The 20,346-nt window shown below is 46.7% G+C and overlaps 12 protein-coding genes and 2 pseudogenes across 15 annotated transcripts in view; 7 read left to right on the forward strand and 7 right to left on the reverse strand.

Moving 5' to 3' along the window:
• Positions 1-20,346, reverse strand: part of LOC134221109 (transcription factor HNF-4 homolog) — a 371,046-nt gene that overhangs the window by 133,686 nt on the left and 217,014 nt on the right. The gene's annotated exons all lie outside the window — the stretch shown is intronic.
• LOC134225981 (histone H2A) lies at positions 891-1,400 on the reverse strand. Its single transcript, XM_062706461.1, has one exon. The coding sequence runs from the start codon at positions 1,319-1,321 to the stop codon at positions 947-949; it is 375 nt and encodes a 124-aa protein (XP_062562445.1). The 5' UTR covers positions 1,322-1,400; the 3' UTR covers positions 891-946.
• On the forward strand, positions 1,548-2,022 carry LOC134225979 (histone H2B). Its single transcript, XM_062706460.1, has one exon. It carries the CDS (start codon positions 1,604-1,606, stop codon positions 1,976-1,978), a length of 375 nt encoding a protein of 124 aa, XP_062562444.1. The 5' UTR covers positions 1,548-1,603; the 3' UTR covers positions 1,979-2,022.
• On the forward strand, positions 3,765-4,774 carry LOC134225978 (histone H1-like; annotated as a pseudogene).
• On the reverse strand, positions 5,463-6,094 carry LOC134225983 (histone H4). Its single transcript, XM_062706463.1, has one exon. The coding sequence runs from the start codon at positions 6,039-6,041 to the stop codon at positions 5,730-5,732; it is 312 nt and encodes a 103-aa protein (XP_062562447.1). The 5' UTR covers positions 6,042-6,094; the 3' UTR covers positions 5,463-5,729.
• On the reverse strand, positions 7,455-7,965 carry LOC134227285 (histone H2A-like). Its single transcript, XM_062708654.1, has one exon. It carries the CDS (start codon positions 7,880-7,882, stop codon positions 7,511-7,513), a length of 372 nt encoding a protein of 123 aa, XP_062564638.1. The 5' UTR covers positions 7,883-7,965; the 3' UTR covers positions 7,455-7,510.
• Positions 8,109-8,583, forward strand: LOC134227284 (histone H2B). The gene has a single exon (XM_062708653.1). It carries the CDS (start codon positions 8,165-8,167, stop codon positions 8,537-8,539), a length of 375 nt encoding a protein of 124 aa, XP_062564637.1. The 5' UTR covers positions 8,109-8,164; the 3' UTR covers positions 8,540-8,583.
• LOC134227283 (histone H1B-like) lies at positions 10,493-11,329 on the forward strand (annotated as a pseudogene).
• Positions 12,200-12,595, reverse strand: LOC134226996 (histone H4). The gene has a single exon (XM_062708157.1). It carries the CDS (start codon positions 12,566-12,568, stop codon positions 12,257-12,259), a length of 312 nt encoding a protein of 103 aa, XP_062564141.1. The 5' UTR covers positions 12,569-12,595; the 3' UTR covers positions 12,200-12,256.
• On the forward strand, positions 12,772-13,291 carry LOC134226988 (histone H3). The gene has a single exon (XM_062708149.1). It carries the CDS (start codon positions 12,825-12,827, stop codon positions 13,233-13,235), a length of 411 nt encoding a protein of 136 aa, XP_062564133.1. The 5' UTR covers positions 12,772-12,824; the 3' UTR covers positions 13,236-13,291.
• LOC134226991 (histone H2A) lies at positions 13,994-14,503 on the reverse strand. Its single transcript, XM_062708153.1, has one exon. It carries the CDS (start codon positions 14,422-14,424, stop codon positions 14,050-14,052), a length of 375 nt encoding a protein of 124 aa, XP_062564137.1. The 5' UTR covers positions 14,425-14,503; the 3' UTR covers positions 13,994-14,049.
• Positions 14,653-15,135, forward strand: LOC134226992 (histone H2B). The gene has a single exon (XM_062708154.1). It carries the CDS (start codon positions 14,707-14,709, stop codon positions 15,079-15,081), a length of 375 nt encoding a protein of 124 aa, XP_062564138.1. The 5' UTR covers positions 14,653-14,706; the 3' UTR covers positions 15,082-15,135.
• Positions 17,051-17,864, forward strand: LOC134226984 (histone H1B-like). The gene is given in 2 exon segments (XM_062708147.1): positions 17,051-17,709; positions 17,711-17,864. Coding segments are annotated over 2 exon segments (678 nt in total). The 5' UTR covers positions 17,051-17,098; the 3' UTR covers positions 17,778-17,864.
• Positions 17,950-19,146, reverse strand: LOC134226986 (histone H4-like). Its single transcript, XM_062708148.1, has one exon. The coding sequence runs from the start codon at positions 19,117-19,119 to the stop codon at positions 18,703-18,705; it is 417 nt and encodes a 138-aa protein (XP_062564132.1). The 5' UTR covers positions 19,120-19,146; the 3' UTR covers positions 17,950-18,702.

Consider the following 20,346-nt stretch of genomic DNA (forward strand, 5'->3'; position numbering starts at 1 on the left):
AGGATTTCAAGACAGATTTGCGCTTCCAGAGCTCGGCTGTCATGGCCCTGCAAGAAGCTAGCGAGGCCTATCTGGTCGGTCTGTTCGAAGATACGAACCTGTGCGCCATCCACGCCAAGCGTGTTACCATCATGCCCAAGGACATCCAGCTGGCTCGCCGTATCCGTGGTGAACGTGCTTAAATTATTCCATTCAACCGCATTCCGTTTGAATCTTACTACCAACGGCCCTTTTCAGGGCCACTAAATACATTTCCCGAGAGAGTTAAACAATTTTCCCTACCAACTACTGAGAAGTACAGTCCTTTTTGTAGCAGAAAAATCCACTCTGACGGGACTGCAATTTTATTCCGGAAATCCCACTATAGGATGCCGGGTGGCGAGCGTCAGTTTCAAACTGCGCTAACAGCAACAGTCAGTTTTATTTAGCATTCAGTTTTATTTTCATTTTTAGTTGAAGCTAAGTTAGTACAATATGTTTCCAGTACAAGTGTCACTGCCCTTGGGCACAATTTTAAACGTAATTTGTTAGCCTTATATACATGCGTAGGAAGAGTAAATAGAGCGGGTTTGGAAACGCTTGATGCGGATGGATGCGAATGGATATTAAGATTCTATACAAAACAGCAAAATGCACGGGCAATCAGCAATAACCTAGTTCCGGGGGATGCTAAACGGGCATTAATTACCGCCAACTAGCTCGAGCACACATACACGCTCACGAGCTTACTAGGTAGGTCGGTGGGCAACATTTTGCCGAACAATTTCCCATACTGCAATGGAAATCTGCCACTGAGCCAGTCACGGCGCAGCGGTAAGGTTTTTGGCATTGCGCGATGCGAATGGAAGAAAAGTTACCACAACAAACTCTTTCGTAGGAAAATCAACATGGTCGTCCTGAAAAGGACGGTTTTTGGGTTTTGGGTGCGGGCACACGGAGAAGCAGCTTATGCCTTCTTCTCGGTCTTCTTGGGCAGCAGAACAGCCTGGATGTTGGGCAAAACACCACCCTGGGCGATGGTGACACCGGACAGCAGTTTGTTCAACTCTTCGTCGTTGCGGATGGCCAACTGCAGATGACGGGGGATGATTCTGGTCTTCTTGTTGTCACGAGCGGCATTTCCTGCCAACTCGAGTACTTCAGCAGCCAGATATTCCATCACGGCAGCCAAGTACACTGGGGCACCGGCACCAACGCGCTCGGCGTAGTTGCCCTTCCTGAGCAGACGGTGGATACGACCGACTGGGAACTGCAGTCCGGCGCGGTTGGAACGGGACTTTGCCTTTCCCTTAACTTTGCCTCCTTTGCCACGGCCAGACATTGTGGGATAGTAGTGTTGTGTTTAAAACAGCGAAACGAAACGACTTCAACGGGTACGTGAACTGTACTGATGGCGAACGAGCGAATAGGCGGCTATTTTATAGTAGCACGGCGCTGCGACGGACCGAAACAAGGGTGAAAACAACGAATAAAACGGAATAGCAAACACGCCGAAGGGGAGGAACCGCAAGCGCTAGCGTACGGGTATAAAATTGTACCTCTCCGGTCGATTGTCATCAGTTTCAGTTTCAGCTTGGATCGAGACAAACCTCTAACCACTACGATGGCACCGAAAACCAGCGGAAAGGCCGCCAAGAAATCAGGCAAGGCCCAGAAGAACATTGTCAAGGGAGACAAGAAGAAGAAGAAGCAGCGCAGGAAGGAAAGCTACGCCATCTACATCTACAAGGTGTTGAAGCAAGTCCATCCCGACACTGGTGTTTCGTCGAAGGCCATGAGCATCATGAACAGCTTCGTGAACGATATCTTCGAACGCATCGCCGCCGAAGCTTCTCGTTTGGCTCACTACAACAAGCGCTCGACCATCACGTCCCGCGAAATTCAAACAGCCGTTCGACTCCTGCTCCCAGGAGAGTTGGCCAAGCACGCCGTCTCTGAAGGTACCAAGGCAGTCACCAAGTACACCAGCTCCAAGTAAATGATGACCGACGCAGTACACTACCCAAAAAGGCCCTTTTCAGGGCCACTACAATCTTCACGAAAAAGAGTTTATTCCGGAATATGATTCTAATGCTACGGTTTCCAGGGTTTGATGACATGTAAGCGTGAAGCACGCTCGCAAACATTCTTTCCTGTGCTTGCAGCTACTAGCTGAACGACAGTTCTATTTCCAATCATTTTTGCCCCTCTATCCACCATGCTAGCGATAATGTCTACTTTTTTTTTTTTTTTTTCTGGTTCAGTTGCTAATAGTTAGGATTTTCGGCCACGCAAATGTTGCCCCGGATCGAAACGTTGGCAATGATTTGAAATTATCAACATTTTCATGTGACTGAAAAACTTTTTCATTTTTAAACCGAATGGTTGACTGTTTTTTGTACGCACAGTTGATGGTAACTATCATACTGAGACCCATGTAGGCGAATCCGAGTTTTAATGAGCTACATTGGACCAAAACAAATGTTTGCTAGTTGTCGACTTAGTGTGACTAAACAGGAAGGACGGCAGGGCTGCACCTCCAGCGGGTACCGCGCATAGACACGAGGGCAATGTTGTCCGCTCCACACCAAATAGTGCGTCGATGGGCCTGTTTGTTGGAAGTTAAAAATATTGGTACATATTACAGCTAACTATTCTTTGTCGATTGTTAGTTCCATTGGATAGCTGAACCAATCTGACTAGCAAGCGCGGTAGTCCATTAAATTATTTTGCCAAATTATGCTTCAGCAAGCTTCAATTGGCGATAGTTAATGCGTCATGTTGTAGTGCATGTATGGTTTCATCACCAGCAACGGTTTGACACTTGTAGTAAGTATCCTAGGTCACTTAGTCACGCGAACAGGAACGACATTAGCAATCCTATACTTTTGAATCGACTGTAGAGTGTGATGCTACTTCTAGTAGGCCAGACAAATGACACAACGTTAACTGTTAACTTTGCGGCAACTGTGCATTATCCGTGTACTCAGTGTATAAGTGCATGCGATATAGGTTATTGTTTTGTTTTTCTCAACTAATGGCTAGACAAGTTGCTTCGATTTTCCTCAAACGGAGAGAGTTGGAGTTTTTCAACCAACTGCAGGGTAGGGTCAATTGTTGTTATACTTAAGAGTCGGCTATTGGTATCGAGGACTAAATACGATGAATCCTTGAATAACCACAGCCCGTTGTTCTAGCTTTGAAAAAGAAGAAGAAAAAAAAAAGAAACAAAAACAAGACAGAAAAAGGATTAAGCCAGGGATCGGTTTGGTAGATCTTACTTCGTAATACACTACGTGAAAATGATCTACCCAGCATAACGGGCGGCAGAGTAGTAGTACTAGTATGGGCACCACTAGTCGATTTGACGTTGTTGTGCGCTTGGTTACGACACTTATGTGCCGGATTAATCGCAACTTATCATGACGTGGATCATATTGGAAATTACTTACAATTTCCTAGTTGAAATTATACAACATCGTTGAAAGTTTACTGAAACTCCCGGCACAATTTCACCCGCCAGCACTGGGAAGGACTTTGTTTGAGACCCGGTCTCACACACCAGGCACCAAAATGACGGCCATGTTTAGCGGCAACCGGACAGAGAAACAATTAAAGTTTCCAAACGCACTGTCGTCGAGCCTGTTGTCATTGTTTCAATAGCGACTATTGATTGTTTTTCGGAAGAGGAGCATCAACCAGAGACACGGAGTGCAATTGCGTCATGCTTACGCTATGCCGTCGTTCATACCAGCGTGTTGGAGTATCGAGGAATTGTCAGCAGAACTCATGCACTCACTAATAAAATCAACAACCTAGGATAAAACTTTTCCTAACGAACGGAAAAATGTATTTTAAAAACATACTGCCAGAAAAACGTACAAATCTCTGCGAACACTGTTTCAGTCGACGACGATGCACGCATCCCTAACACAGACATCAGAATCGAGCGCTGCACTGTTTCCTAGTTTGCCTTTATTTAAGCCCATCCTAACAAATCTATCACGTGAGTGTTCGCCCTATCAATTCGAGATGTCTGAAGTCGCCACCGAAGCCGCTGCAGCAGCTCCTGCTGCCTCCCCAGCCAAGACCAAGAAACCAAGGGCACCGAAGGGAGAAGGCAAGCCCAAGAAGCCATCGACTCATCCCCGGTGAACGATATGGTTGTTTCCGCCATCAAGACCCTGAAGGAACGCAATGGATCGTCCCTGCAGGCGATCAAAAGTATATCGCTGCCAACTACAAATGCGATGTCGCCAAGCTTGCTCCATTCCTCAAGAAGGCCTTGAAGAACGGTGTCGAGAAGGGCACGTTTGTTCAAACCAAGGGAACTGGGGCCTCTGGATCGTTCAAGTTGAAGGCCGAAGCTAAAAGGCTGCCGCAGAGAAGAAACCGAAAAAGGCCGGTGAGAAGAAACCAAAGGCTGCCGGAGCGAAGACAAAGAAGGCAACCAAGAAGCCAGCCGGCGAGAAGAAAGCCAAGAAGCCAGCTGGTGAGAAGAAAGCCAAGAAACCTGCTGCGGCGAAAAAGGCCAAGGCAGCTGGTGCCAAAGCAGCCAAGAAAGCGGGAGGCGTAAAGAAGGCCGCTGCTCCCAAGCAGAAAGCCACCAAGCCATCCAAGACCGCGGCCAAGAAGCCAAAACCCTGAAGCCGAAAAAGGCTGCCCCAGCCAAAAAGCTGCCCCAAAGAAAGCCGCCGCCAAGAAGTAAAGTTCCAACTTTCGGTAGCATCGTTTGCCGTACTGCACACCAGTGCACTACCATACACACCCAATCAGTCCTTTTCAGGGCTACCAATCTGGCTTTCAAGCAAAAGAGTTACAATTGATAGTTTTCTTGCATAGGTACCCACAACGAGCTTTGCATTGCATTGCTGATTGCTACGTTTCGTTCGTCTAATTTTATTTACGTCTGATTCGGATATCAATTCATTAATGCCTCATTCGGTTATGGATACTATACTCTGTTATGACCTAGCCTTGCATAAATGGTAAAATACCAAAGGAGTACCAACAATTTGCAGGCAAAAAAAAAAACACTGCAGACAATAACATACGCTGTGTTTTACAATAGCACATTTTGTTATTCGTTTGGTATTGAAATATCTGAATAATACGAGGCGAACCGGTCCAGGGCCGAAAACCTCATTAATAAAGATATTAATAATAATATCTGAATAATATAAACTATGCCTAATTATGATTTTTTGTTTATATTCGCTTTTTTTTTCTTCCATTTTACGAATTTACTTTTTACTGCGCTGTCAATAAAATTACTAACTCTGCAAAGTTATCTTTGCCTTCCACCATTGAACGTGGAACGAAGTGAATGCATGTTTGCATGATATACGAAGATATAATAAATTTAATTTTTACTGCATGTCAACGGCACATATTTGGTCAACCTAGTGTACCTACTGAGCCGAATGTTCCTTTTTTTTTTTTCTTCTGCCAGAGACTCGATCGGTTCAAGTTCGGCGTAGTGCGCATCTATCGAAACGAATCGAATTGCGGATGTGACGGAATGCGTAGCCGCGTTTATCCCAATGACTGTCACTGAGCAAAGCAAACGGAAACGTTCCAACCATCCACTTACTAACACTGCTGTTACGATTTATTTCAACCACCAATATACATGATACTCGAGCTACAGGGCTACAGAAAATATTCTAGCTTCAACTCCTTTGGGGAATGTGTTTGGTGGCCCTGAAAAGGGCCGTTTTGAGAGAGGAGGGGGGCAATGCGTATGCAATTTAGCCTCCGAAACCGTACAGGGTACGTCCCTGACGCTTCAGAGCGTAGACGACATCCATGGCGGTAACGGTCTTGCGCTTGGCGTGTTCAGTGTACGTGACGGCATCACGGATGACATTTTCCAGGAACACCTTCAACACACCACGGGTTTCCTCGTAGATGAGACCGGAGATGCGCTTGACTCCACCACGACGAGCCAGACGGCGGATGGCGGGCTTGGTGATACCTTGGATGTTATCACGCAAAACCTTGCGATGACGCTTGGCGCCACCCTTTCCGAGTCCTTTGCCTCCTTTGCCACGGCCAGTCATTGTTGCTGTTTGCTACTGTGCTCGATTACGGACGAAACGAAACTAATGCTTTCCGTCGATGATGGCAGTCTCTTTTATACCTCCGCTAGCGGTAGGTTCTTCTTGCTATTATTATTTTACTTATTCTTTCGTCGCTTGCGATTGGCTGCGCCCGGCCGAACGAAGCATATAAAAACGAACCACCGACAGGCAACCCTCATTCTTCGGCTTCGTTTCAACGTACTCGTTTCGATAGGAAGGAAACTAATCAACTACAATGGCTCGTACCAAGCAGACCGCTCGTAAGTCCACCGGAGGAAAGGCTCCTCGCAAGCAGCTGGCTACCAAAGCCGCTCGTAAGAGCGCCCCAGCCACCGGAGGAGTCAAGAAGCCGCATCGTTATCGGCCAGGAACGGTTGCTCTGCGTGAGATCCGTCGCTATCAGAAATCCACCGAGCTGCTGATCCGCAAGCTGCCTTTCCAGCGTCTGGTGCGTGAAATTGCTCAGGATTTCAAGACAGATTTGCGCTTCCAGAGCTCGGCTGTCATGGCCCTGCAAGAAGCTAGCGAGGCCTATCTGGTCGGTCTGTTCGAAGATACGAACCTGTGCGCCATCCACGCCAAGCGTGTTACCATCATGCCCAAGGACATCCAGCTGGCTCGCCGTATCCGTGGTGAACGTGCTTAAATTATTCCATTCAACCGCATTCCGTTTGAATCTTACTACCAACGGCCCTTTTCAGGGCCACTAAATACATTTCCCGAGAGAGTTAAACAATTTTCCCTACCAACTACTGAGAAGTACAGTACTTTTTGTAGCAGAAAAATCCACTCTGACGGGACTGCAATTTTATTCCGGAAATCCCACTATAGGATGCCGGGTGGCGAGCGTCAGTTTCAAACTGCGCTAACGGGTACAGCGATCGAGACGATAGGTAAACTGTTCGTAACAGTCAGTTTTATTTAGCATTCAGTTTTATTTTCATTTTTAGTTGAAGCTAAGTAAGTACAATATGTTTCCAGTACAAGTGTCACTGCCCTTGGGCACAATTTTAAACGTAATTTGTTAGCCCGTAATACATACATGCGTAGGAAGAGTAAATAGAGCGGGTTTGGAAACGCTTGATGCGGATGGATGCGAATGGATATTAAGATTCTATACAAAACAGCAAAATGCACGGGCAATCAGCAATAACCTAGTTCCGGGGGATGCTAAACGGGCATTAATTACCGCCAACTAGCTCGAGCACACACATACACGCTCACGAGCTTACTAGGTAGGTCGGTGGGCAACCTTTTGCCGAACAATGTCCCATACTGCAATGGAAATCTGCCACGGAGCCAGTCACCGCGCAGCGGTGAGGTTTTGGCATTGCGCGATGCGAATGGAAGAAAAGTTACCACAACAAACTCTTTCGTAGGAAAATCAACATGGTCGTCCTGAAAAGGACGGTTTTTGGGTTTTGGGTGCGGGCACACGGAGAAGCAGCTTATGCCTTCTTCTCGGTCTTCTTGGGCAGCAGAACAGCCTGGATGTTGGGCAAAACACCACCCTGGGCGATGGTGACACCGGACAGCAGTTTGTTCAACTCTTCGTCGTTGCGGATGGCCAACTGCAGATGACGTATGATTCTGGTCTTCTTGTTGTCACGAGCGGCATTTCCTGCCAACTCGAGTACTTCAGCAGCCAGATATTCCATCACGGCAGCCAAGTACACTGGGGCACCGGCACCAACGCGCTCGGCGTAGTTGCCCTTCCTGAGCAGACGGTGGATACGACCGACTGGGAACTGCAGTCCGGCGCGGTTGGAACGGGACTTTGCCTTTCCCTTAACTTTGCCTCCTTTGCCACGGCCAGACATTGTGGGATAGTAGTGTTGTGTTTAAAACAGCGAAACGAAACGACTTCAACGGGTACGTGAACTGTACTGATGGCGAACGAGCGAATAGGCGGCTATTTTATAGTAGCACGGCGCTGCGACGGACCGAAACAAGGGTGAAAACAACGAATAAAACGGAATAGCAAACACGCCGAAGGGGAGGAACCGCAAGCGCTAGCGTACGGGTATAAAATTGTACCTCTCCGGTCGATTGTCATCAGTTTCAGTTTCAGCTTGGATCGAGACAAACCTCTAACCACTACGATGGCACCGAAAACCAGCGGAAAGGCCGCCAAGAAATCAGGCAAGGCCCAGAAGAACATTGTCAAGGGAGACAAGAAGAAGAAGAAGCAGCGCAGGAAGGAAAGCTACGCCATCTACATCTACAAGGTGTTGAAGCAAGTCCATCCCGACACTGGTGTTTCGTCGAAGGCCATGAGCATCATGAACAGCTTCGTGAACGATATCTTCGAACGCATCGCCGCCGAAGCTTCTCGTTTGGCTCACTACAACAAGCGCTCGACCATCACGTCCCGCGAAATTCAAACAGCCGTTCGACTCCTGCTCCCAGGAGAGTTGGCCAAGCACGCCGTCTCTGAAGGTACCAAGGCAGTCACCAAGTACACCAGCTCCAAGTAAATGATGACCGACGCAGTACACTACCCAAAAAGGCCCTTTTCAGGGCCACTACAATCTTCACGAAAAAGAGTTTATTCCGGAATATGATTCTATGCTATGGTTTCCAGGGTTTGATGACATGTAAGCGTGAAGCACGCTCGCAAACATTCTTTCCTGTGCTTGCAGCTACTAGCTGAACGACAGTTCTAGTTCCAATCATTTCTGCCCCTCTAGCCACCATGCTAGCGATAATGTCTACTTTTTTTTTTTCTGGTTCAGTTGCTAATAGTTAGGATTTTCGGCCACGCAAATGTTGCCCCGGATCGAAACGTTGGCAATGATTTGAAATTATCAACATTTTCATGTGACTGAAAAACTTTTTCATTTTTAAACCGAATGGTTGACTGTTTTTTGTACGCACAGTTGATGGTAACTATCATACTGAGACCCATGTAGGCGAATCCGAGTTTTAATGAGCTACATTGGACCAAAACAAATGTTTGCTAGTTGTCGACTTAGTGTGACTAAACAGGAAGGACGGCAGGGCTGCACCTCCAGCGGGTACCGCGCATAGACACGAGGGCAATGTTGTCCGCTCCACACCAAATAGTGCGTCGATGGGCCTGTTTGTTGGAAGTTAAAAATATTGGTACATATTACAGCTAACTATTCTTTGTCGATTGTTAGTTCCATTGGATAGCTGAACCAATCTGACTAGCAAGCGCGGTAGTCCATTAAATTATTTTGCCAAATTATGCTTCAGCAAGCTTCAATTGGCGATAGTTAATGCGTCATGTTGTAGTGCATGTATGGTTTCATCACCAGCAACGGTTTGACACTTGTAGTAAGTATCCTAGGTCACTTAGTCACGCGAACAGGAACGACATTGGCAATCCTATACTTTTGAATCGACTGTAGAGTGTGATGCTACTTCTAGTAGGCCAGACAAATGACACAACGTTAACTGTTAACTTTGCGGCAACTGTGCATTATCCGTGTACTCAGTGTATAAGTGCATGCGATATAGGTTATTGTTTTGTTTTTCTCAACTAATGGCTAGACAAGTTGCTTCGATTTTCCTCAAACGGAGAGAGTTCGAGTTTTTCAACCAACTGCAGGGTAGGGTCAATTGTTGTTATACTTAAGAGTCGGCTATTGGTATCGAGGACTAAATACGATGAATCCTTGAATAACCACAGCCCGTTGTTCTAGCTTGAAAAAGAAAAAAAAAAAAGAAACAAAAACAAGACAGAAAAAGGATTAAGCCAGGGATCGGTTTGGTAGATCTTACTTCGTAATACACTACGTGAAAGTGATCTACCCAGCATAACGGGCGGCAGAGTAGTAGTACTAGTATGGGCACCACTAGTCGATTTGACGTTGTTGTGCGCTTGGTTACGACTCTTATGTGCCGGATTAATCGCAACTTATCATGACGTGGATCATATTGGAAATTACTTACAATTTCCTAGTTGAAATTATACAACATCGTTGAAAGTTTACTGAAACTCCCGGCACAATTTCACCCGCCAGCACTGGGAAGGACTTTGTTTGAGACCCGGTCTCACACACCAGGCACCAAAATGACGGCCATGTTTAGCGGCAACCGGACAGAGAAACAATTAAAGTTTCCAAACGCACTGTCGTCGAGCCTGTTGTCATTGTTTCAATAGCGACTATTGATTGTTTTTCGGAAGAGGAGCATCAACCAGAGACACGGAGTGCAATTGCGTCATGCTTACGCTATGCCGTCGTTCATACCAGCGTGTTGGAGTATCGAGGAATTGTCAGCAGAACTCATGCACTCACTAATAAAATCAACAACCTAGGATAAAACTTTTCCTAACGAACGGAAAAATGTATTTTAAAAACATACTGCCAGAAGAACGTACAAATCTCTGCGAACACTGTTTCAGTCGACGACGATGCACGCATCCCTAACACAGACATCAGAATCGAGCGCTGCACTGTTTCCTAGTTTGCCTTTATTTAAGCCCATCCTAACAAATCTATCACGTGAGTGTTCGCCCTATCAATTCGAGATGTCTGAAGTCGCCACCGAAGCCGCTGCAGCAGCTCCTGCTGCCTCCCCAGCCAAGACCAAGAAACCAAGGGCACCGAAGGGAGAAGGCAAGCCCAAGAAGCCATCGACTCATGCCCCGGTGAACGATATGGTTGTTTCCGCCATCAAGACCCTGAAGGAACGCAATGGATCGTCCCTGCAGGCGATCAAAAAGTATATCGCTGCCAACTACAAATGCGATGTCGCCAAGCTTGCTCCATTCCTCAAGAAGGCCTTGAAGAACGGTGTCGAGAAGGGCACGTTTGTTCAAACCAAGGGAACTGGGGCCTCTGGATCGTTCAAGTTGAATGCCGAAGCTAAAAAGGCTGCCGCAGAGAAGAAACCGAAAAAGGCCGGTGAGAAGAAACCAAAGGCTGCCGGAGCGAAGACAAAGAAGGCAACCAAGAAGCCAGCCGGCGAGAAGAAAGCCAAGAAGCCAGCTGGTGAGAAGAAAGCCAAGAAACCTGCTGCGGCGAAAAAGGCCAAGGCAGCTGGTGCCAAAGCAGCCAAGAAAGCGGGAGGCGTAAAGAAGGCCGCTGCTCCCAAGCAGAAAGCCACCAAGCCATCCAAGACCGCGGCCAAGAAGCCAAAAACCCCGAAGCCGAAAAAGGCTGCCCCAGCCAAAAAAAGCTGCCCCAAAGAAAGCCGCCGCCAAGAAGTAAAGTTCCAACTTTCGGTAGCATCGTTTGCCGTACTGCACACCAGTGCACTACCATACACACCCAATCAGTCCTTTTCAGGGCTACCAATCTGGCTTTCAAGCAAAAGAGTTACAATTGATAGTTTTCTTGCATAGGTACCCACAACGAGCTTTGCATTGCATTGCTGATTGCTACGTTTCGTTCGTCTAATTTTATTTACGTCTGATTCGGATATCAATTCATTAATGCCTCATTCGGTTATTGATACTATACTCTGTTATGACCTAGCCTTGCATAAATGGTAAAATACCAAAGGAGTACCAACAATTTGCAGGCAAAAAAAAAAACACTGCAGACAATAACATACGCTGTGTTTTACAATAGCACATTTTGTTATTCGTTTGGTATTGAAATATCTGAATAATACGAGGCGAAAACCTCATTAATAAAGATATTAATAATAATATCTGAATAATATAAACTATGCCTAATTATGATTTTTTGTTTATATTCGCTTTTTTTTTTCTTCCATTTTACGAATTTACTTTTTACTGCGCTGTCAATAAAATTACTAACTCTGCAAAGTTATCTTTGCCTTCCACCATTGAACGTGGAACGAAGTGAATGCATGTTTGCATGATACGAAGATATAATAATCTGATTTTTCCTGCATGTCAACGGCACATATTTGGGCAACCTAGTGTACCTACTGAGCCGATTGTGTTTTTTTTTCTACAAGAGACTCGATCGGTGCAAGTTCGGCGTAGTGCGCATCTATCGAAACGAATAGAATTGCGGATGTGACGGAATGCGTAGACGCGTTCATCTCAATGACTGTCACCGAGCAAAGCAAAGCGAACCGTTTCAACCATCCACTTACTACACTGCTGTTCGATTTATTCCAACCACCAATATACATGATACTCGAGCTACAGGGCTACAGAAAATATTCTAGCTTCAACTCCTTTGGGGAATGTGTTTGGTGGCCCTGAAAAGGGCCGTTTTGAGAGAGGAGGGGGGCAATGCGTATGCAATTTAGCCTCCGAAACCGTACAGGGTACGTCCCTGACGCTTCAGAGCGTAGACGACATCCATGGCGGTAACGGTCTTGCGCTTGGCGTGTTCAGTGTACGTGACGGCATCACGGATGACATTTTCCAGGAACACCTTCAACACACCACGGGTTTCCTCGTAGATGAGACCGGAGATGCGCTTGACTCCACCACGACGAGCCAGACGACGGATGGCGGGCTTGGTGATACCTTGGATGTTATCACGCAAAACCTTGCGATGACGCTTGGCGCCACCCTTTCCGAGTCCTTTGCCTCCTTTGCCACGGCCAGTCATTGTTGATGTTTGCTACTGTGCTCGATTACGGACGAAACGAAACTAATGCTTTCCGTCGATGATGGCAGTCTCTTTTATACCTCCGCTAGCGGTAGGTTCTTCTTGCCATTATTATTTTACTTATTCTTTCGTCGCTTGCGATTGGCTGCGCCCGGCCGAACGAAGCATATAAAAACGAACCACCGACAGGCAACCCTCATTCTTCGGCTTCGTTTCAACGTACTCGTTTCGATAGGAAGGAAACTAATCAACTACAATGGCTCGTACCAAGCAGACCGCTCGTAAGTCCACCGGAGGAAAGGCTCCTCGCAAGCAGCTGGCTACCAAAGCCGCTCGTAAGAGCGCCCCAGCCACCGGAGGAGTCAAGAAGCCGCATCGTTATCGGCCAGGAACGGTTGCTCTGCGTGAGATCCGTCGCTATCAGAAATCCACCGAGCTGCTGATCCGCAAGCTGCCTTTCCAGCGTCTGGTGCGTGAAATTGCTCAGGATTTCAAGACAGATTTGCGCTTCCAGAGCTCGGCTGTCATGGCCCTGCAAGAAGCTAGCGAGGCCTATCTGGTCGGTCTGTTCGAAGATACGAACCTGTGCGCCATCCACGCCAAGCGTGTTACCATCATGCCCAAGGACATCCAGCTGGCTCGCCGTATCCGTGGTGAACGTGCTTAAATTATTCCATTCAACCGCATTCCGTTTGAATCTTACTACCAACGGCCCTTTTCAGGGCCACTAAATACATTTCCCGAGAGAGTTAAACAATTTTCCCTACCAACTACTGAGAAGTACAGCCCTTTTTGTAGCAGAAAAATCCACTCTGACGGGACTGCAATTTTATTCCGGAAATCCCACTATAGGATGCCGGGTGGCGAGCGTCAGTTTCAAACTGCGCTAACGGGTACAGCGATCGAGACTGTAAACTGGTAAACTGTTCGTAACAGTCAGTTTTATTTAGCATTCAGTTTTATTTTCATTTTTAGTTTAGTTAGCTAAGTAAGTAGAATAAGTTTCCAGTACAAGTGTCACTGCCCTTGGTTGGGCACAATTTTAAACGTAATTTGTTATCCTAGTATACATGCGTAGGAAGAGTAAATGGAGAGGGTTTGGAAACGCTCAGGCGGATGCTTGATGCGGATGGATGCGGATGGATATTAAGATTCTATACAAAACAGCACAATGCACGGGCAATCAGCAATAACCTAGTTCCGGGGGATGCTAAACGGGCATTAATTACCGCCAACTAGCTCGAGCACACACATACACGCTCACGAGCTTACCAGGTAGGTCGGTGGGCAACATTTTGCCGAACAATTTCCCATACTGCAATGGAGCTGAGCCAGTCACGGCGCAGCGGTAAGGTTTTTGGCATTGCGCGATGCGAATGGAAGAAAAGTTACCGCAACAAACTCTTTCGTAGGAAAATCAACATGGTCGTCCTGAAAAGGACGGTTTTTGGGTTTTGGGTGCGGGCACACGGAGAAGCAGCTTATGCCTTCTTCTCGGTCTTCTTGGGCAGCAGAACAGCCTGGATGTTGGGCAAAACACCACCCTGGGCGATGGTGACACCGGACAGCAGTTTGTTCAACTCTTCGTCGTTGCGGATGGCCAACTGCAGATGACGGGGGATGATTCTGGTCTTCTTGTTGTCACGAGCGGCATTTCCTGCCAACTCGAGTACTTCAGCAGCCAGATATTCCATCACGGCAGCCAAGTACACTGGGGCACCGGCACCAACGCGCTCGGCGTAGTTGCCCTTCCTGAGCAGACGGTGGATACGACCGACTGGGAACTGCAGTCCGGCGCGGTTGGAACGGGACTTTGCCTTTCCCTTAACTTTGCCTCCTTTGCCACGGCCAGACATTGTGGGATAGTAGTGTTGTGTTTAAAACAGCGAAACGAAACGACTTCAACGGGTACGTGAACTGTACTGATGGCGAACGAGCGAATAGGCGGCTATTTTATAGTAGCACGGCGCTGCGACGGACCGAAACAAGGGTGAAAACAACGAATAAAACGGAATAGCAAACACGCCGAAGGGGAGGAACCGCAAGCGCTAGCGTACGGGTATAAAATTGTACCTCTCCGGTCGATTGTCATCAGTTTCAGTTTCAGCTTGGATCGAGACAAACCTCTAACCACTACGATGGCACCGAAAACCAGCGGAAAGGCCGCCAAGAAATCAGGCAAGGCCCAGAAGAACATTGTCAAGGGTGACAAGAAGAAGAAGAAGCAGCGCAGGAAGGAAAGCTACGCCATCTACATCTACAAGGTGTTGAAGCAAGTCCATCCCGACACTGGTGTTTCGTCGAAGGCCATGAGCATCATGAACAGCTTCGTGAACGATATCTTCGAACGCATCGCCGCCGAAGCTTCTCGTTTGGCTCACTACAACAAGCGCTCGACCATCACGTCCCGCGAAATTCAAACAGCCGTTCGACTCCTGCTCCCAGGAGAGTTGGCCAAGCACGCCGTCTCTGAAGGTACCAAGGCAGTCACCAAGTACACCAGCTCCAAGTAAATAATGACCGACGCAGTACACTACCCAAAAAGGCCCTTTTCAGGGCCACTATAATCTTCACGAAAAAGAGTTTATTCCGGAATATGATTCTAATGCTACGGTTTCCAGGGTTTGATGACATGTAAGCGTGAAGCACGCTCGCAAACATTCTTTCCTGTGCTTGCAGCTACTAGCTGAACGACAGTTCTATTTCCAATCATTTTTGCCCCTCTATCCACCATGCTAGCGATAATGTCTACTTTTTTTTTTCTGGTTTAGTTGCTAATAGTTAGGATTTTCGGCCACGCAAATGTTGCCCCGGATCGAAACGTTGGCAATGATTTGAAATTATCAACATTTTCATGTGACTGAAAAACTTTTTCATTTTTAAACCGAATGGTTCACTGTTTTTTGTACGCACAGTTGATGGTAACTATCATACTGAGACCCATGTAGGCGAATCCGAGTTTTAATGAGCTACATTGGACCAAAACAAATGTTTGCTAGTTGTCGACTTAGTGTGACTAAACAGGAAGGACGGCAGGGCTGCACCTCCAGCGGGTACCGCGCATAGACACGATGGCAATGTTGTCCGCTCCACACCAAATAGTGCGTCGATGGGCCTGTTTGTTGGAAGTTAAAAATATTGGTACATATTACAGCTAACTATTCTTTGTCGATTGTTAGTTCCATTGGATAGCTGAACCAATCTGACTAGCAAGCGCGGTAGTCCATTAAATTATTTTGCCAAATTATGCTTCAGCAAGCTTCAATTGGCGATAATTAATGCGTCATGTTGTAGTGCATGTATGGTTTCATCACCAGCAACGGTTTGACACTTGTAGTAAGTATCCCAGGTCACTTAGTCACGCGAACAGGAACGACATTGGCAATCCTATACTTTTGAATCGACTGTAGAGTGTGATGCTACTTCTAGTAGGCCAGACAAATGACACAACGTTAACTGTTAACTTTGCGGCAACTGTGCATTATCCGTGTACTCAGTGTATAAGTGCATGCGAAATAGTTATTGTTTTGTTTTTCTCAACTAATGGCTAGACAAGTTGCTTCGATTTTCCTCAAACGGAGAGAGTTCGAGTTTTTCAACCAACTGCAGGGTAGGGTCAATTGTAGTTATACTTAAGAGTCGGCTATTGGTATCGAGGACTAAATACGATGAATCCTTGAATAACCACAGCCCGTTGTTCTAGCTTGAAAAAGAAAAAAGAAAAAAAAAACCAAGACAGAAAAAGGATTAAGCCAGGGATCGGTTTGGTAGATCTTACTTCGTAATACACTACGTGAAAGTGATCTACCCAGCATAACGGGCGGCAGAGTAGTAGTACTAGTATGGGCACCACTAGTCGATTTGACGTTGTTGTGCGCTTGGTTACGACTCTTATGTGCCGGATTAATCGCAACTTATCATGACGTGGATCATATTGGAAATTACTTACAATTTCCTAGTTGAAATTATACAACATCGTTGAAAGTTTACTGAAACTCCCGGCACAATTTCACCCGCCAGCACTGGGAAGGACTTTGTTTGAGACCCGGTCTCACACACCAGGCACCAAAATGACGGCCATGTTTAGCGGCAATCGGACAGAGAAACAATTAAAGTTTCCAAACGCACTGCCGTCGAGCCTTTTGTCATTGTTTCAATAGCGACTATTGATTGTTTTTCGGAAGAGGAGCATCAACCAGAGACACGGGAGTGCAATTGCGTCATGCTTACGCTATGCCGCCGTTCATACCAGCGTGTTGGAGTATCGAGGAATTGTCAGCAGAACTCATGCACTCACTAATAAAATCAACAACCTAGGATAAAACTCTTCCTAACGAACGGAAAAATGTATTTTAAAAACATACTGCCAGAAGAACGTACAAATCTCTGCGAACACTGTTTCAGTCGACGACGATGCACGCATCCCTAACACAGACATCAGAATCGAGCGCTGCACTGTTTCCTAGTTTGCCTTCATTTAAGCCCATCCTAACAAATCTATCACGTGAGTGTTCGCCCTATCAATTCGAGATGTCTGAAGTCGCCACCGAAGCCGCTGCAGCAGCTCCTGCTGCCTCCCCAGCCAAGACCAAGAAACCAAGGGCACCGAAGGGAGAAGGCAAGCCCAAGAAGCCATCGACTCATCCCCCGGTGAACGATATGGTTGTTTCCGCCATCAAGACCCTGAAGGAACGCAATGGATCGTCCCTGCAGGCGATCAAAAAGTATATCGCTGCCAACTACAAATGCGATGTCGCCAAGCTTGCTCCATTCCTCAAGAAGGCCTTGAAGAACGGTGTCGAGAAGGGCACGTTTGTTCAAACCAAGGGAACTGGGGCCTCTGGATCGTTCAAGTTGAAGGCCGAAGCTAAAAAGGCTGCCGCAGAGAAGAAACCGAAAAAGGCCGGTGAGAAGAAACCAAAGGCTGCCGGAGCGAAGACAAAGAAGGCAACCAAGAAGCCAGCCGGCGAGAAGAAAGCCAAGAAGCCAGCTGGTGAGAAGAAAGCCAAGAAACCTGCTGCGGCGAAAAAGGCCAAGGCAGCTGGTGCCAAAGCAGCCAAGAAAGCGGGAGGCGTAAAGAAGGCCGCTGCTCCCAAGCAGAAAGCCACCAAGCCATCCAAGACCGCGGCCAAGAAGCCAAAACCCTGAAGCCGAAAAAGGCTGCCCCAGCCAAAAAGCTGCCCCAAAGAAAGCCGCCGCCAAGAAGTAAAGTTCCAACTTTCGGTAGCATCGTTTGCCGTACTGCACACCAGTGCACTACCATACACACCCAATCAGTCCTTTTCAGGGCTACCAATCTGGCTTTCAAGCAAAAGAGTTACAATTGATAGTTTTCTTGCATAGGTACCCACAACGAGCTTTGCATTGCATTGCTGATTGCTACGTTTCGTTCGTCTAATTTTATTTACGTCTGATTCGGAAATCAATTCATTAATGCCTCATTCGGTTATTGATACTATACTCTGTTATGACCTAGCCTTGCATAAATGGTAAAATACCAAAGGAGTACCAACAATTTGTAGGCAAAAAAAAAACACTGCAGACAATAACATACGCTGTGTTTTACAATAGCACATTTTGTTATTCGTTTGGTATTGAAATATCTGAATAATACGAGGGGCCGAAAACCTCATTAATAAAGATATTAATAATAATATCTGAATAATATAAACTATGCCTAATAATGATTTTTTGTTTATATTCGCTTTTTTTTTTTTCTTCCATTTTACGAATTTACTTTTTACTGCGCTGTCAATAAAATTACTAACTCTGCAAAGTTATCTTTGCCTTCCACCATTGAACGTGGAACGAAGTGAATGCATGTTTGCATGATACGAAGATATAATAAATCTAATTTTTACTGCATGTCAACGGCACATATTTGGTCAACCTAGTGTACCTACTGAGCCGATTGTGCGTTTTTTTTTTTTTTTTCTCTGCCAGAGACTCGATCGGTTCAAGTTCGGCGTAGTGCGCATCTATCGAAACGAATCGAATTGCGGATGTGACGGAATGCGTAGACGCGTTTATCCCAATGACTGTCACCGAGCAAAGCAAATGGAAACGTTACAACCATCCACTTACTACACTGCTGTTACGATTTATTTCAACCACCAATATACATGATACTCGAGCTACAGGGCTACAGAAAATATTCTAGCTTCAACTCCTTTGGGGAATGTGTTTGGTGGCCCTGAAAAGGGCCGTTTTGAGAGAGGAGGGGGGCAATGCGTATGCAATTTAGCCTCGAAACCGTACAGGGTACGTCCCTGACGCTTCAGAGCGTAGACGACATCCATGGCGGTAACGGTCTTGCGCTTGGCGTGTTCAGTGTACGTGACGGCATCACGGATGACATTTTCCAGGAACACCTTCAACACACCACGGGTTTCCTCGTAGATGAGACCGGAGATGCGCTTGACTCCACCACGACGAGCCAGACGACGGATGGCGGGCTTGGTGATACCTTGGATGTTATCACGCAAAACCTTGCGATGACGCTTGGCGCCACCCTTTCCGAGTCCTTTGCCTCCTTTGCCACGGCCAGTCATTGTTGATGTTTGCTACTGTGCTCGATTACGGACGAAACGAAACTAATGCTTTCCGTCGATGATGGCAGTCTCTTTTATACCTCCGCTAGCGGTAGGTTCTTCTTGCCATTATTATTTTACTTATTCTTTCGTCGCTTGCGATTGGCTGCGCCCGGCCGAACGAAGCATATAAAACGAACCACCGACAGGCAACCCTCATTCTTCGGCTTCGTTTCAACGTACTCGTTTCGATAGGAAGGAAACTAATCAACTACAATGGCTCGTACCAAGCAGACCGCTCGTAAGTCCACCGGAGGAAAGGCTCCTCGCAAGCAGCTGGCTACCAAAGCCGCTCGTAAGAGCGCCCCAGCCACCGGAGGAGTCAAGAAGCCGCATCGTTATCGGCCAGGAACGGTTGCTCTGCGTGAGATCCGTCGCTATCAGAAATCCACCGAGCTGCTGATCCGCAAGCTGCCTTTCCAGCGTCTGGTGCGTGAAATTGCTCAGGATTTCAAGACAGATTTGCGCTTCCAGAGCTCGGCTGTCATGGCCCTGCAAGAAGCTAGCGAGGCCTATCTGGTCGGTCTGTTCGAAGATACGAACCTGTGCGCCATCCACGCCAAGCGTGTTACCATCATGCCCAAGGACATCCAGCTGGCTCGCCGTATCCGTGGTGAACGTGCTTAAATTATTCCATTCAACCGCATTCCGTTTGAATCCTACTACCAACGGCCCTTTTCAGGGCCACTAAATACATTTCCCGAGAGAGTTAAACAATTTTCCCTACCAACTACTGAGAAGTACAGCCCTTTTTGTAGCAGAAAAATCCACTCTGACGGGACTGCAATTTTATTCCGGAAATCCCACTATAGGATGCCGGGTGGCGAGCGTCAGTTTCAAACTGCGCTAACGGGTACAGCGATCGAGACTGTAAACTGGTAAACTGTTCGTAACAGTCAGTTTTATTTAGCATTCAGTTTTATTTTCATTTTTAGTTGAAGCTAATATGTTATATGTACAATATGTTTCCAGTACAAGTGTCACTGCCCGTGGGCACAATTTTAAACGTAATTTGTTATCCTTATATACATGCGTAGGTAGAGTAAATAGAGCGGGTTTGGAAACGCTTGATGCGGATGGATGCGAATGGATATTAAGATTCTATACAAAACAGCAAAATGCACGGGCAATCAGCAATAACCTAGTTCCGGGGGGATGCTAAACGGGCATTATTTACCGCCAACTAGC

This window comes from Armigeres subalbatus, chromosome 3 (genome assembly GCF_024139115.2).
Source record: "Armigeres subalbatus isolate Guangzhou_Male chromosome 3, GZ_Asu_2, whole genome shotgun sequence".
Lineage (NCBI taxonomy): Eukaryota > Metazoa > Arthropoda > Insecta > Diptera > Culicidae > Armigeres > Armigeres subalbatus.

What these genes read in the sequence shown, in the direction of transcription:
- LOC134226992 (XM_062708154.1), top strand. Translation starts at nt 14,707, where the DNA reads ATGGCACCGAAAACCAGCGGAAAGGCCGCCAAGAAATCAGGCAAGGCC.
- LOC134227285 (XM_062708654.1), bottom strand. Translation starts at nt 7,882, where the DNA reads ATGTCTGGCCGTGGCAAAGGAGGCAAAGTTAAGGGAAAGGCAAAGTCC.
- LOC134225983 (XM_062706463.1), bottom strand. Translation starts at nt 6,041, where the DNA reads ATGACTGGCCGTGGCAAAGGAGGCAAAGGACTCGGAAAGGGTGGCGCC.
- LOC134226988 (XM_062708149.1), top strand. Translation starts at nt 12,825, where the DNA reads ATGGCTCGTACCAAGCAGACCGCTCGTAAGTCCACCGGAGGAAAGGCT.
- LOC134226996 (XM_062708157.1), bottom strand. Translation starts at nt 12,568, where the DNA reads ATGACTGGCCGTGGCAAAGGAGGCAAAGGACTCGGAAAGGGTGGCGCC.
- LOC134226991 (XM_062708153.1), bottom strand. Translation starts at nt 14,424, where the DNA reads ATGTCTGGCCGTGGCAAAGGAGGCAAAGTTAAGGGAAAGGCAAAGTCC.
- LOC134225981 (XM_062706461.1), bottom strand. Translation starts at nt 1,321, where the DNA reads ATGTCTGGCCGTGGCAAAGGAGGCAAAGTTAAGGGAAAGGCAAAGTCC.
- LOC134227284 (XM_062708653.1), top strand. Translation starts at nt 8,165, where the DNA reads ATGGCACCGAAAACCAGCGGAAAGGCCGCCAAGAAATCAGGCAAGGCC.
- LOC134225979 (XM_062706460.1), top strand. Translation starts at nt 1,604, where the DNA reads ATGGCACCGAAAACCAGCGGAAAGGCCGCCAAGAAATCAGGCAAGGCC.
- LOC134226986 (XM_062708148.1), bottom strand. Translation starts at nt 19,119, where the DNA reads ATGACTGGCCGTGGCAAAGGAGGCAAAGGACTCGGAAAGGGTGGCGCC.